Source organism: Melospiza melodia, chromosome 19 (assembly GCF_035770615.1).
Source record: "Melospiza melodia melodia isolate bMelMel2 chromosome 19, bMelMel2.pri, whole genome shotgun sequence".
NCBI classification, from domain to species: Eukaryota; Metazoa; Chordata; class Aves; order Passeriformes; family Passerellidae; genus Melospiza; species Melospiza melodia.
Window position 1 is genome coordinate 14,805,718 of NC_086212.1, and position 15,906 is coordinate 14,821,623.

Below are 15,906 nucleotides of genomic sequence, written 5' to 3' on the forward strand. Positions count from 1 at the left end.
GCTGAACTCTCCAAAAGCCTTGGAAATCTTACAGTTGTGTCATATGCTGGTTTGGGGAATGCTAGTCCGGAGGCAGCCGCCAGCCCTCTTTCACTTCTTTATTTATTTATTTCTCTTTTTTTTTTTTTTTTTTTTTTCGCGTTGCACTGAGTTTAATTTGGGCAGCAGGATTCAGCAGTTTTAAGTTGGAAAAAACTTAGTGGAAGAAGATATTTTAGGAAAAGCCTGTCATGTGAACTAGCGGGAGCCGATCAACCCGGGCTATTAAAAGAAAGACATTGTATTTTTAAACGGCGCAGCCCAGGGCAGCCAACCTGCGTGCCCGGGGCCGGCAGCTCCGCGTGGGAGGCTCCAGGCCGAGCTTTCCGTCGGGGTGGCCCAAAATCCGCTCGGGATCCCCCTGGCCAGGTGCCCCTGGGCTGTGCCCCCCCCCATCCTGCTCGCCCCCAGTTTGCCCCTGCCCGGCGCTGTTCTGTGCCCCCACTGCCCCAAGGCCCGTCCCCACTGCCCCCTGCGCTGCCCAGGGCAACTCTAACTGTGGGTACTGGGGGCACTGCCCAGGGCACAGCCAGGCTGAGCTAATTACTTATTTCTCCTGAATAGTATTTAATGAAAATCGGGGGGTTTTCTCCACACAAAGCAGCAGCTTTGGGAAACCTCGGTTTCCCTGAACTGTTCCCAAACAGGATTCCCGTGATTGCTGTCCAGCAGCGCTTCTGACTGTGCTGCTGCCGGTGGTGGATGCGCTCAGAGCCGGCGGGGAGCTCAGGTGTGCCCCCTGTGAGGGAGTGTCAGGTGTGCCACCTGTGCCAGGGGTGCGTGGGTGTCAGATGTGATACCTGTGTGGGGCATGCGGGGGGTCTCAGCTGTGCCACCTGTGCCAGAGTTTGGGGGTGTCAGGTGTGCCACCTGTGCCGGGGGTCCGGGGTGTTCAGGCGTGATACCTGTGCTGGGGGGTGCGGGGGTCTCAGGTGTGCCCCCTGTGCCAGGTGCGGGTGTTTCAGGTGTGATACCTGTGCCGGGGGATGCCGGGGCTTTGCGGGACCTCGCCCGTTTCGAAGCTGCTCTCGGAGGGGGCTGTGAAGGGAAAAGGCTCCAGGTCCGAGCCTGAGGGTCGGGTGCAGTTTTTGGGCCGTGCCATGGCAGGGCTGAGCAGCAGCATCCTCACGGGACAGCGGCTCAGCCCTGCGGCCGTGCACGAAAGGGCTCCGGGCCCCGGGGGGCGAGGGGGTCCCGCTGCGGGGCTCGGGGCAGCCGTGGCCGGAGGGGTCCCCGGGCCGGTTGCATAACGGGGCCGGGGAAGGGATTTCCGCCCCGACGCGTCCAAAGATGACAAAGGATAGGAAAGTGAGGTGCGCTGAGTTTCCCTGGGCTGCTGCAGTTGCTAGCCTGCAGGACAACAAACGCGAGCAGCAGAAAGTTTGATTGCGATACCTCCTTCGAGCGGGTTTGGGGAGCGAGGGAGCGAAGAATGGAAATGCGGGGCGGGCGCCAGGCAGCCCTCGGCCGTGACTCACCGGGGCTCCGCTGACCCCGGCCGCTCTCCCCGAGGGGCGCGGAGCTGCCCCTCCCGGGGAATCCTTTCTGTCTGCGACCCCGCATCCCGGCAGGAGTGAGCTCCGTGCAAGTGCAGCCGCACGGAGACACCGAGCCGGAGAGACAGGCAGATGCTCCTCACCCAGCGGTGAAAACCATACATTGTGAGACCGCCGCGGTTCATGACATCCCCGGCTTTATTTTCCTGTTTTCTTTTGCTTTATTTTCCTGTTTATACATCGGACATGCAAACACACACGGGTTGTCTTGGTTTCGGAGGCTTCCTTGGCTATTTCGTTCTTGCTAAGCTCCACGTGTATCGTGGAAATCCATGGGGTTGCTCCTCTCCTAAATTGATCTAAAAATAGGAACAGAGAGAGGTCTGTGCAATGCCACCAAACAAATTCACCGATTCTTAATTTTTCTTTTCGTCTTTGTATGAAGAATTGAGCCAGTGGTAATTAGAAGCCAAAAGCGGTGCCAGTAACAAGATGGGTATTAATAGAGTGCTGCTGAATTTAAAAGACATTAAATATAAGCTGGGGACTTCGCTTTTCTGAATGATTTATTCAAAGGTAAATGCAGCAGCAGCCTGAGCTTGTCTCTGCTGGGAAGAAGGAAAACTTCTGCACAGAAGCCCCGCTGCTTTGAAAGGCTTTGCAGTTCCTGCAAGTTTTGTTTAAAAAGCACACACTGGGATTTTTAACATCATCCATATTTCTTTCTTACTCGCTCTCTAACTTTCTGCTCAACAATTAAGTGCTTGTGCTGCAGACTGAGAAAGCCGCAGAGCTGCCTTGGCCCGGAGCTGGGAGACGTCATGGATTCCTGAGTGTGAAGTTGCAGGAAAGCCCTCAGTTTGGGAGATGGAGCCGATCCAGGGGTTTCCATGGCACTGGGATAAACAGGAGGAAACAGTGAGGGAATCCCGTTATTTTACAGCATTCAAAGACTATAAACACTCGGAGCAGGGAAGGAAGTGGCCTTTCCCTCTCTAGTAACCCTCATCTCAGAGCAGAGAACTGACTTCACTTCAGGAACACGCTCAGCCCAGTTCGGATCCCTCTTTGCACCTCCAAACACTTACTGAGGAGGCGAGCAAGAGGGGTTCCCTCTGTCCGGGCGGCACTGCTTGAAGATGGTTTAAAGGCGATTTTTTTCCCTTTTTTTTTTTTTAATTTTTTTTTCTGCTATAGATTTTTTTTTTTTTTTTGAAATTCCTGATGCAGCGAGAAACTGCCTGCAGGCTGGTACACTACCACCACATCATGAGGTCTATGGATCAAGGTAGGGTGTTGCGCTGTGCGTCCGGGCGCTGTGCGTGTGTCGCTCTGTCCTGCCGCGGCTCCGGCCCGCTGGCAGCCGGGTGGGCAGGAGGGGTTCGCGGCCAGGAGGGCCCTCGGGGAAGGGACCGGGCTGCCTTTAGGTTTGCTTTGCTTTGAAGAGATCCGCCACGGCGATACAAATCCGTCTGGAGCAGCGTCCTTTAAACTGCAGCCAGAGGGACTCTCCTCATCCAAGCCATCACCCCGGAGTCTCGCTGACTAACGCGGCCGCTTAACCCCTGCGGCCCGGGGGCTGGGGCCGGGGGCGCTGCCGGGCCCGGCGGGGGCAGCGGCAGCACGGCCGGGGCTGGGCTGGGCTGGGCTGGGCTCGGCCCGCCCGGGGTGCGCGGGGGCCCGGCGGGGCCGGTGCCGCGGGCGGGGGCGCGGCCGGGCCGGGCGGCGCAAGGGGGTCGGGGCTGGGGGCGGCGTGCGGGGTTGCGGAGGAGGCAAGAGTTAAGAGTTGAGAGCTGAGAGCTGAGCGCGGCGAGAGGAGGAGCCTGCCCCGCTGTCAGCCCCGGCCCGAGGCACCGGGCGCTCCGCAGCGCGGCTGTTCCCCAGCCCGGGACGGGGCAGCCTCGGGGATGCTGCGGCTCCCTCGGGCATCCTCCGCTGCGGCCCGGGGCAGGGCAGGGCAGGGCAGGGCCGGGTGCGGCGGAGGATGCTCGGTGCGGGGCAGCCCTGGCCGCCCGCAGCCCCGTCCCGCAGCGCAGCCGAGCAGCAGCGAGCCCGGCGCTCCCCGGGCGCTCGGAGCCGGGCGGGCTCGGCTGTGACAGCGCTGCCGGCGTGGAACAGGGGCACGAGGAGCAGGAGGGGCACCGGGGAAGGCTCTTCCATCGGGCCGCTCCGTCCCGCATTCCCCGTTCCCCCGCCCGCTGGCAGCGCCGCTCGGAGCTGAGTCAGAGGCGCGGAGGCTGAGCGGCTCCGGGGCACGGGGCAGCGCGGCACGGCCGCCTTGAGGGCCCTGGGGAGCCGCTGTTTGTTTTCCCCTGCCGGAGCGAGCTCCCCGGGCACCTGCCAAAACACACTCGTTAACACCTACACCCAAAGGGGATCGTCCGAGAGCTCCGATTCTCGGACAAGCCAATGGAAAGGCTCTCGAGTGGCTTTATACCGCCTCAGGATCAGGCCATCGCCCTGCCTCGTGTCTCCTCGGCTTTCTCCAGACAAAACTCCCTCTCTCCTGAGCGCTCCAGCTGCTCTTAGTCACTCTCACAACAGCCATGGAAGTTATTTTCTGCAGAGCAACAAAGGGAACAGGAGAATCCGTGCTCCTGCCAGGGACCTCACCTGCTGCAGGACAGCAGCATCAGAGCTCAGGGCAGCACCACAACCACCACAGTGCTGGGCGGCTCTGCTCTCCCCAGGGCCCTGCAGTCACACCCAGAAGGAAAAGCATTAATTGTATTTTTTGTTTCCAGATGGAATATTTGAGACCACAGTAGCCAGTGGAGCAGTGCAATCAGTTGCACAGAGCCTTGAGATGCTCCAGAAAGAACGTGCTCCTGGGCCCAGAATGTATTTTTGCCTTATGCTTGCCCCTGTCAGTGGTGCAGGAGTGATTGGAGCAATCCCTGCCCCTGACTGTCCTCTGTGTCACAAGGCTGCTCCCAGCATTTCCCCCAGGAAAAAGCAGCATGAAACTGCAAGGGGTTAATAATACATGGCATTTTTGGGATCAGTCTCTGCCTCTGGGAGGATTCCTGCACCCACAACAAAGTGTTGGAGTCTTACTAATGCAGGGTGTGTAAATGATGATGTGTTAATAATTTTAAGCCCTCATCCCCTTTTATGATTGGAGCAGGCTCGGGATGAGGAATGAGGGCTCTGCACAAACACCCTGCCAGCAAAAAGCTGCTTTGGTGGCTTTGCTCCCCGAGCTGGGCTTCAGCCAGGGCAGAGACCTTGCCTAGGTGCCCCTGGGTCCCTGTGCCACCCTGGGCTCCCAGGGCTGCCACTTGACCTTTCTCTCCACCAGCCTGTCCTGTGGGACAGCAGCCACAGCCAGCAAATGATTGCAGAGTCCTTCGTGCAGGGCAGGAATCACATTCACAGATGGGACCCTGTCAGAACTGGAGCACTCTTTTATAATATTCCAGCAGATATTCTAAGTGAAATTTCATCACTCATTTTTTAAAAAATAGCCAAGGATAATAATATCCTAGAACTTCTTTTCCACTACTGGTCTAATCTATTTTTTATAAAAACTATGATATGTGCATTCCTTTGGTTTGCCCAGCAGACTTCAGAACTTAATGGGAACGTGGAGATATGAGCAATTTTTCCATTGTCCTTTCTTGCCAAACCACTTTAAGCTTGAAATTGGGGGGTAATATCTCTGACTCAAGCTGACCCCAAAATTGAAAAGTAGCGTGTGTGCCCATGCCTCTCAAAGGAACTACCAGATATTTCTCTCTTCTCTCTCCCTCCTTTTTTTTTTTCTCTAATAACACTCCCCACTCTCCAGACCAAGCAACCAGTCACTCACAGGCTGAGCTCATTTTAAAGAGCTTGGATTAAGTCCATGTGCAAGTTTTAGTTGCCTGTTAAATTTCTAATGCCTGCCACATACACCATTAGAACACTTAGATTTTTAAGACAGCATTGACTCATATTTTCTTTGGGGTTTAGCAGCTAAATAGACATGCAGCTTTCTTAATCCACTTTCTCTACCTCTTTTTCTCTTAAAAAGTTTAATGTGACGGTATTGCAGTATTAGAGGTCCAGAGTAAATTATGTATCATGTGGGACAAATAATAATTAGCACAGACATTTCTGAGATCAAACAGAATTTCTTCACCTCAGAGCATGCTCTGCTCCCTTGCATTAGTGAAGTTATTGGTGCAGGGAACACGGGGCAGTACAAGTAGAGACTGAAAATAGAAAATGAGAAGTTACATGGGCAGTGCATTTAAACGCTGAGAATTACGTGGAGCACTCTCTAACTCCCAGTCAGTATTACACTAGAAGTGCTCTCTGTAGCTCTGTTTTTGGATTCCCCGTCCCCCAGCACCTAGGTAGCCCAGAATTCACATTCTTCTGAAGTTTTATTGAAGTGCAGCCCTGCCAAGGGGCAGCACGGATCCAAGTATGTGGAAAAGGGCTGCTCCCGTGCTGCAGTTCCCTGAAATGGCAGCACAGTGATTTCCAGCCCTGCTCTGTGTGCAGCCTGCTGCAAGCATACGTGGCTGCAATTTCTGTTAATGCTGCCAAGGACAGGCTTTGCTTCAGTCCTTCAAACACCTTTTTGGCTCGTGAAAACAGCTTTATAGAAAAACCCCAGAGCCAGGGCTGACTCCTGGATCCCAGGGTGGGTGCTGAGAGCCTGAGCAGAGCTCCATTACCCCGGACACAGGAGAAATGCATGGAGGATCCTTGGGGAAAGGAAGGCTCTGATGTGAAAAAGATTGAGATTTAGGAACACCAAGCAGTATTTCTGTGTTTTGGGCACTGTACTGCAGCCTTTCACTCCAGCCCTAGTGAAAATCAAGCTTTGGGAAGCATTTGTCACATTGTTGGGGTTTTGTCTTTGATGTTTCTGAGTGTATATGCCGTGCTGAAGAGCCCACACTATTTAAGTCTGGGAGCTTCCCTGCCTTTCCTTCACCACTAATTATTAATGACAGACTGTGGGCAGTATTTGTCAGTTATGTAGTTATTAACAGCTAAAACTTAATTTATAATGTTTTATTTTCACTGTGGGCTCAAACTCCACTCAGCCTTTGGAAAGCTCCAAAAACTGCAGCTGTCGCTTGAGCTGGATTCTGCCGCTACCAACGCCTTCATGCCCCTCTAATATTTAGGCCAGATCTGTGTTTTGTGCGTTTGTAACATTTCTGCTGGAAATAACACACAGGTAGGTGCAAAGCCAGCCCACAGAGCACTCCAACCCACATCTCAGTGCTCTCAGAGCACGTGGGAGCTCTGTTCCTGCAGGCTCTGAGCAGTGACCATATGGAGGGTGTCCTGGTGTGCCCTGCAGGGAGGAGCAGCAGGGACACTCTGCATTACAGCCTGGTGCCTCCTGCTCCCTTGACATCTGTCAGGCTGGCTGCTGGGCAAAACTCCCCGAATCCTATAAGCTGAGCTAATTCCTGCGTTTCTCTAGCACTTTTCTCACTGCTGTCCTGTCGCCCTCGCTCCTGGGCAGAGGCAGGACTGATGGTTCTGTGTGTCAGCACTGACACGCTGCTCTTGGAAAGCAAAAGGTACAATTTCCATTTGTGGGGCATTACTAATCACAGGAGTAGCTGAGGAAAAATTTGAAGCTTCACATGGGAAGTAAAGGATGGGACAGAGCTTTAGCAGAAGTCAGGGTCATCTCCCCATGCCCTCCTGCCAATCACCTGTATCTCACTTGAAAAGCCCAAAGTTTTTGTGCCATTTCTTTCTGAGGCTAATCCAATTGATGCTCTCCAGTCGTGCTCCGTGTGGTGTCAGCTGTGAGGATGACAGCTCTCTTTAGTGCTAAGCCAAGATCAGCAAGTAGATTTTGTTTTTCTAATGAATTTTAAATAGAAGAGGCGATTATAAAAGGCCAGTGCTCAGCACAGGGTTAGGATCACTGGATAACAGATACAAACAATCCAGTTTAATAGATGTTTAAACAATTCAGAACAAGCCAGGCTGTCAGAGAGAGCAGCACAGGTTCCCCAAAGGGCTGCCAGTGAATACCTCAGTGAACATTCTGTCTGCAGGCTCACCTGCCCTTTCTGACAGGCACTTCTCCCTATCCCCTGGCACCTTCCAGTAACAAATTAATGCCCCAAGGCCTGACTGGTGTGAGTGCTGCCCACCCAGCCTGGTGCAGCCTCCCAGCAGGTTTGGCTGCTCAGCCCAGCCCTGTGTGGTGGTTCTGCTCATCCAGAGGTGCCCCAGGAGCTGCAGGGGGACCTGCCAGTCCTGGGCTTCTCCAGAACTCAGTGAAGAACCTGACTGCAAACTGCAGGGAAAGTCTGAGTTCTTGTCCTCTGGATGAGCACAGGATGGAGCAAAAGGGTGTGATGAGAATGATTTGTCATTACTTGGCTGGACACATTAATGAGAAAGGCAGTAGGTTATAAACCCCACTGCAGAGATTCTGGTTCATGTGTGCTTTAAAACAGACTTTCCGTGACCTTGCACAAGTAACGTAACTTAAAGATTTGTCTTGCAGTTAATGCCTCTGTGCTGACAGGCTTAGCAAATAAAAACAAGCTGAAGTAAACACCAAAATACTTTTAAAATTATCTTGGTCCTTCTGCCTTTGCCTCCCTGCCCTGTCTACAGACTGGGAGCATTTTTCAAACTCACAGACCTGATGACAGCCATCTGCACACTCATAAAGGGCAGCACACAGACAGGTAAGCGAGGGAACCGCAGCTGGCTGAGCACACAAACCAGGGTCCCCTGTCACCCACGAGTGAAGTCACTGCTGCTGGTAGGGCTGTCCCAGGGGCAGGAGGCTGTCGGGGGCAGTGGCCAGCGCCCTGTGCAGGGCCGGGGCACACGGGATGAATGCAGTCAATGTGGTGGAGGCGCCTGGGGACGTGGGGCAGCTGGCAGCACCCGGCTGTGGTCAGCAGGGACCGCGGCGAGCGCCCATCCTCTGAAACGCTGTTTGTGAGCGAGGCAGGAGGAGAACAGAGCCCTTGTGCACGGTGGTCGGTGCCTGTAAAGGTGCCCCGGCTGGGAGAGGCTGTCCTGCGCTCACAGGGAGCACATGGCGCGGCGTGCGCGAAGCCCGCACAGGCAGGGACACTGCGGCCCTCCGGAGAGGGGCTGGGGCAGACAGCCGGGCACAGCGAACGAGGGGCACCAGGGCGGAGATGCTCAGCCAAGGGAGTTTGTGGAGCCCCCGAGCCGGGCCAGCCCCGTCATCCCGGTGCTGCTGCCGCGGGCGCGGGGCCCGTGCGGTGCTGCCGGGCCGGTGCCGGCTCCTCCCCGGGGGCGGCCCCGGCGCAGGTGGCTGCGAGGAGCAGGAAGCTGCCCCGCTGCCGCCCGTGCCGTGCCGTGCCGTGCCGTGCTGTGCCGGGCCGAGCCGTGCCGCCCGGGGCTCGCCGCCCGCACCCGCCGTCGGGGCAGCGCGCCCGCCGCAGCCTCCCCAGCCAGGGCATTTATTTCTTGGCGTTTCCTCGCGTTGTTCTCTCCGTTTCCCGCTGTGACCGCCCGGCTCTCGCTGCCGGAGGCTCCGCCGGGTCGCGGCTCTCGGGGCAGCCCCGCTCCCGGGCCGCCATGAGCGCCGCGGGCCCCGGGCCCGGGCCCGGCCCCGACCCCGGCCCGCAGGAGGGGGGCCCGGGGCTCGGCCCCGGCCCGGCCCGGCCGGACAGCCCGCAGGAGGAGCTCGACTTCTCCATCCTCTTCGACTACGACTACGACTACAAGCCGATCGAAGGTTGGTGAGGGGCCGCCCGGGCGCGGCGGAGCCCCCGGCAGCTCCTCGGGGCCGGCCCGGCAGGCGGGGCTGGGCCGCGGCCGTCGGTGCTGCTGGGCCGGCAGGTGCCTGCCCGGGGCCGCTGCACCGAGCGGCTCGGTGTGAGCCGGGCTGGAGCCCAGCGGCTCGGTGTGAGCCGGGCTGCAGTGTCGGGCCGGCCGGGCACATCGCCGCTGTCCCCATGCCGTGCAGCCGGCAGGGCAGCGGAGGCGCTCGGCACAGCCCGGCCGGGCTCTCGCTGTCCCCGCACCGTGCCCAAGCAGCTCCCGGGCAGCCGGAGCGCTGGGGCGTGCAGCCCTCGGAGCTGCTGTCAGCTCTGTGCTGCCCTCGGAGCTGCTGTCAGCCCTGTGCTGCCCTCGGAGCTGCTGTCAGCTCTGTGCTGCCCTCGGAGCCGCTGTCAGCTCTGTGCTGCCCTCGGAGCCGCTGTCAGCTCTGTGCTGCCCTCGGAGCTGCTGTCAGCTCTGTGCTGCCCTCGGAGCCGCTGCCCGCCTTGACCCGCCCGCAGCCATGGCTCCAGCTTGGGGGCAAACAGCACCAGCTTAAAATTGAGAAAAAAAAAAAAAAAAGGAAAGCTTTGCAGGCTGTTCTGCTTTTCTGGGCTTATGCTGTGATACTTAAAAGAGCAGCGGCAAGTGTTCCCTGACTTTCTAAATTTTAGTTCGGTCTGTTGATGGTACTAAACAGGGATACTTCCCATAAAGTATAGATTTGTGTAAACAAGACAAAGCCGGGAGGACCCAGAGGAATGATTTGTTGGGATGTTGTCTCTAAGATACATTGGTTTGGGTTCTGCTCAGTGGAGAGGTGGTGTTTCCCCGGGGCATCTCAGAGATGTTGTGTTCCTCTGAAGGAGGAGACCTTTGAGGCCTGAGTCGTGGTGTCATCAGTGAAATGGAGACTTGTTGCTGAGTTTTATTCTCTCTGTCCTTGTTTAAGTGTACAAATGTGCACCAGCATCGAAACTTACTAGGGATGGTCCATGCCATCAGGTGGACAAAGCTGAATTTTCTTTCAAGGTTTCATGTAGATCAAAATAAGCTACAATAAATCCACGATGGGGAAGGGTTAATGGTTTTAATGAAAATACACTGAATGTCAGTGAAAGCTTCAGATGCTGGTGTGTTCACATCTTTACAGTACACAGTGCTGCTGTGAAGCCTTTAGTGGGAAGTTCTACAGAATATAATCATACGTAGGTGGGGGTAGAAAGTTTAATCTTCAAACCACATAAATGCAGAGCAGTGTGTGCTTGTTGTAGAAGTAACTTCCTTCTTGAGCCTGCTTTCTTCACTTTTGAATGACTGGAAACCATAATTAGTAGTAATTTTGTTCCAAAGATGGAAATCATTAGCATTAAAACAAAAAAAAAGATCCCAACCATATATATGAGCATTGTAATCTGGAGAACATTCTCCCTGGCTTTGAAAAGGCAGCAGCTCCAGTCTGTAAGCAATCCAGGATACATCCGCAAGCTTTAATGTACAAAAGATTAAAGCGTGTTTACACGAGAGCAGAAAATGGTCAATTTCTGAGCAAGGGCTTTGTCCACATGCTGCTGGTAACTGATGCTCATTGTTCATGTGCAGTCCTGGCCTCATCTGAACTGCACTTGGGCAAACAGTCCTGTGCAGAGCAGGATTCAAAGTGGAACCAAAACCAAAGGAGTGGGTCCCAGCTCTTCAGTCTGCTTCCTGCATTTGGTTCCTGCCTCCCAGCCTGGGCTGCTCCACACACTGCTCATGACACATCCTGAAATAACACATCTATAAGCATGCCAAAAGGGATTTTTGAAATTTAAAAAATGCAGGAAAATGTAAATTTGTGGCTCTAGGAATGGATTGGGGTGAACATTTATTCCTGATAAACAATTTTTTGAAAGGTTGGAATTTGGCAGTATCCATCCAAAGCTGTGTTTTAAAAGTAGGACCTATATCACAACTTGTTGTCATGGGGATGCCAGAATATCCTTCCTGAAAGTGTCTGGCATTCAGTAGTGCTTGTGTGTGCCGTGGACTGATATAAAAGCAACAGGGAAATGAAGGGTCAACAAAAACCCTGCAGTCAATATTGTTAATATTAGATGTTCCTCTTGAAGCCAGCCATTTCCAAAAGCAGCAGTGCTGTTGAGAGTGCTTTTTACCTTTACTTGCCAGACTTTAATTAGCAATATTCTCAGGATTTGCAAACAAGAAACATCTGCTGAACTCAGGGGCCTGTCCAGGTGAACAGGATCTGGGAGTGTGGGCAAGGCATGCACTGCTTTCAAGGGGAAGCTGTGATTTCATTTGGCCATTGAGGATGCTTTCTGTGTCCTTTGAGCACAAAAGTGTGGGATGCATTCCCTGCAGAGTTCCTGTGCAGGTGTTGGTAGTGGTATCAGTGATAGCCCAAATTTCAGCTCGTTTCAGACATGCCAGGTGAGTTAATGAGCATTTCCAAATGAGCTCCTGCAAACAGGGCTCCCAGAGGAGCGAGTTCTGATGGCTGCTGGGTGTGCTCTTCCCTCACACCTGTTGCTGGCTGCTGAGGGACAAAATGCTGAGCTGCAGACAGTGCTGTGCTCCAGCAGCTCCCTCGGGTTTGCTGTGGGATGATCTGCTGAGAGGGAAAGCTGCCACTTCATTTTTAATGCTTGAGCTCAGCCCTTCTGGGAGCTGATGCTCTGAGGGGTTTTCTGCAAATCCAAACAAAGCCTGTGTTTAAATAAGATTCCAGATGAAACCCTGCCCTGACAGCAGGTAAGCATGCAGATGGGAAGGAGTGTTTTCTGGAGGCTCAGGCCCTTGCTATAGCTGATTAGACTCTGAGTCTGCATCTGGTGATATGGATCTACAAGGCCTGTGTGTGTAGTGTAGGGAGGGGAAGCAGGGATATCCATAAATATTAATATTCCTCCAAATGCTTGTTTGTATGTAGACAGACTCCCAGGGACATTGCCACATCTTGTAGGTGTCAAGCCCTGAATAATTTGCCTCGTTCCTTTTTTTCTTCTCCCAGATGCAAAGCTATTAAAAGGAAAAAAAAATTGAAAGTGCATGCAGTTGGGTCCTGGGGCTGGCTCAGGAACACAGGAGGCAGTGTTCAGCGCTGCCATAAGGAAACAAATATGCACATCTACCAGAGAATTCCAGATTTCACTCAGGAAACCAGCTCTCACTTGGAGCTTCCAAGCAGTTAGTGTAAATAACAGACAGCTCAGCTTTTGAAAAATGCAAAGAAGCTCTGGGCTGGCCATTCAAATGACAATAAGCAAGTTAATTAAAAAAAGCAAGTGGACTCTTTTCCTTATGCAAATAAGGGACTCCAGTTCAATCTGGGAGCTGCAGCCAGCGGATGTGAGGTCAGAGCCCAGCTCGTGCCCCTGGCCTGCACAGGGCTATCTTTAGCTTTTCCTAGAGCATGGTTTGGATAAACCCGGCGTGGAATGCAGCTGCTGGGTGGGCCTTTATTCCCTCATTTCATGCTAATTGTCACATTTGGCTGAGCGGTGGCTTTGAAGGCGCTGCCTTGTTTCAGACCAGCGCAGGGTGGCCGTCCCCAAGGCATGTGTGCTCACCCTGCTGTGGCCCTGGCCTTGGGCAGCCTCGGGAGCCTTTCCTTTCCACCATTTAGAGATGTGCGAAAGGCAGTTTGGTAAATCAAGGGTCAGGTCCTTTGGAGCTGAAATCCCTTGATCTCTTTCGCCTGTGGTTCAGCTCTCCCTGGGTTCCTGAGGGCACTCCTGAGGCTCTTCCCCTGGGGAGGCTGCCTGGCTTCCCCAGGGCTGCTGGGGCTGTGTCTGCACCCTTTCTGGGCCTGGCCAGGGGAGCTCTTTGGTGGTTATTTGCAGTACAGGAGCATCCAGGGCCCTGCTGTGGTGAGAGATACAGTCATGGGTGTAAGATCTGTGGGAAAAAGGGGCAGTGAGAGCTGGCAGCTTGTGGGCAGCTTGGGTGGGATCGCAGAGGGCTTGGGCATCGCACTGCTCTAGGAAGAGGAGTGAGTGACACAGGGAAGGATGTTTGCTGACAGCAGAGCTGACTGAGAGCACGAGGAGGTGCCAGTGCTGCCTGGGTGTGAGACTCGCTTTCCTTTACCCCCCTGTGACAGCAGAAGGATCCTTTGGTACTGAATCAGAAGGTGAATCAGCAGTGAAACCTCGGGCTGGCAAATGCTTGAGTGCAGGGAGGGGGGAAGTGCTGGAGCTGCCTGTGCTGAGGGCTGTCTGTGAAACACCCATCAGAACAGCAGTGGAGAGAACAGTGCTTTGCTGGAGTATTGCAGTCTGTGTTCTGGGGTGCTATATGCAGAAATGGATGAACTCTGGATGCTGGCACAGCCTTGGGAGCAAAGCTTATCTCTGAGTTGCTTCATTCCTTGGAAAACACCTTTGCTGGGCTGATCCATGCCGTACCTGTTCTCTGTGAGGGCTCTCCCTCCCCGGGAGCCCAGCTGGAGGGTGGCAGGGCTGTTCCTGCCATCCCAGTGTGGCAGAGGGCCAGCACTGTGAGGTTTGCTGCCCTGAGCTCCTATCCAAGCTCACCTTGGCAGCTCAGGGAGAAGCTTGAGTGGTGCTGGGGCCATGTGCCTGGAGCCACTGCTGTGTCCTGGGCTCTGTGTCCCCATGGCAGCTGCAAAGGCAGGGAGAAAGCAGCCGAGCTGCTGGCCAGCATCCTGTGCCCTCACAAAGGCAGGGCCGGACGCTGCTCGCAGAAGCAGCTGCTGGTGATGCTCCTCTCCCGGGGCTGCTGGCTCTGCCCTGCCCTTTCCTCGAGCAGATTCCTGACCTCAGCCGAGCTGGCCGGAGCGGAACAGCCAGTCCCCCGCTGCTGAAGCAACAGGCAGCATTCCTGCTGATTTCCATGGCAGGGCGTTTATTTGTGGGAGCAGCCGTCGCTGTTTCAGCGCGGTGCCCGCATCCCTGCGCGGTGAGGTCAGAGCCGCTGCAGCATCCCCGGCGTTGCCGCGGGGACAGAGCCGTGGGCAGAGCAGCGGCACAGTGCCGGCATTGTGCAGCCCCAGCCCAGCCCGTGAGTCAGGCCCGGCCTCTCCCGGCACGGCACGGCACGGCCCGGGCAGGGCAGGGTGTGTGCCCCGCCGTGCCCACGGGCAGCGCTGACAGCTTGCCGTGCGGGCAGAGTCAATAAACATCGCTGCTGCTGGAGCTGGGGCTGCTTGCTGGGCTGTGTCCCGCTGCCAGGGCAGGCTGCGGCTTGCTCCGTGTGTGTGTGTGTGTGAGCGTTGTTATTCGCACCTGCAACGTGGGGCAGTGCCAGGCTGAAAGTGCTCTTTGAAACGCGCTGTTTCAGGGGGAAGCCGGGAAAACGTGGGCTGTCTGAAGCCCGGGTTTTGATGGGCTGTCACTGTGAGTACGGGGTGTGTTCTTTATTCAGCAAACTTTTAAAATTACACGTGCACATACGATACATTTGCGTTTCCCATACCCAGCATGAGCCTCCCCCAGCTGACTTTGCCGCTGGCTGTGTTGAGTTTTGGTTCTGTACCTGTTGTACCTGGCACAGCTAATTCAGTTTAAGGTGTGGGGAGCAGCTTTAGCTGTGGGTGTGCTGCACAGGGAGCTGACAGGCTCACCTGTTCCTTGAGGTGAAGCTGCTCAGCCTGGAGAGGTTTCTGCTCCTGCTGGTGCACAAACCCTGCATCGAGCCTGGCCCTGCCCGGGGCTGGTTTGGCCCCCTGGCATCAGCTGGAAAGGGGCTGGTTGTCCCCAGAGCATGCTTTGAGGCTGTGGGGGTGTGTTTCTCTGCTCAGCGTGCAGACATGACGAGTTCTGTTCAAAGGGAATCTCAGCAGCGATCGCGAGGCTCGATGTGTCAGACCTGAGTGATGGGGATGACACACTGCTCCTGAGTGCCAAAGCTCTGAAATCAACGGCGCTAAAAATACGTTTGGCTCGCAATTCAGTGACTCGTTGCTGTTTTCCTATCCCCAAACCAGCTGTGTGCTGGGATTAAAAGCCAGAGGGAACCTTAAGAAATGTGCAAGCTGGGCTGTCGTGTGCAGCTCCCCTCCTGTCCCAGCCATTCTGTGTGTTGGTTTGTTTGCTCCTCTTGGGGTTTTCCCACTGAACACAAAGGCTCAGCAGTTCCTAAAAATGAACAGAAGCCCGCTGAAAATAAGTCAAAATCTCTCTGCATGTAGAAATTTCACTGGGAACTTCTGCTGCTTTTGCAGAAAGCACAGTCAGCTCCTGCCTGGCTTTCTGTGTGGTATTTTCTCATGGGAATTGCTGTCTAATGTCATGTAGGAGTTAGACAAAATGCTGGAGCAGTAATTTAAATATTTAAATGAAACCCTCTGCCTGTGACATGCACTGATCTGTGCCCAGAGTGAGCAGATAGGGTGAATTAATCCCAAATTGTGGAGCTGTTTCTGGTATTTCCTGCTGGAAACACTGAAATCTTTAAAAAAAAAACATATACAAATCCTGGTAATGTTCTGCATGTTTTTGTGTCATGACAAATATTCTTCAGCTCCAGGGGCTGATGTCCATGGGAATGCCTGCCATGGCTCTGCTCTCTGGGATGCCATTGCACATCCTCAGGTGCTGGGACCAGGCTGGAGCTGGGCTCTGCAGTGCTGGTGGGAATTCTGTGTTCCCTGGAAGCATCCCTGTGCTCTGCAACCTGGGCAGAGTTT

The 15,906-nt window shown here is 54.7% G+C and overlaps 1 protein-coding gene across 3 annotated transcripts in view; it reads left to right on the top strand.

Annotated features, from left to right (window-relative positions):
* Nucleotides 1-2,536: 2,536 nt before the first annotated feature.
* Nucleotides 2,537-15,906, top strand: part of NFATC2 (nuclear factor of activated T cells 2) — an 82,986-nt gene continuing 69,616 nt past the window's right edge. For 2 of the 3 annotated variants that reach the window (XM_063172630.1, XM_063172629.1), the window contains exon 1: nucleotides 9,072-9,231. In XM_063172630.1, coding sequence (XP_063028700.1) covers nucleotides 9,072-9,231 — 160 coding nt within the window. Of the gene's footprint in view, nucleotides 2,824-9,071; nucleotides 9,232-15,906 lie in introns of those variants that run through there. The other variant, XM_063172631.1, reaches the window with a different exon arrangement.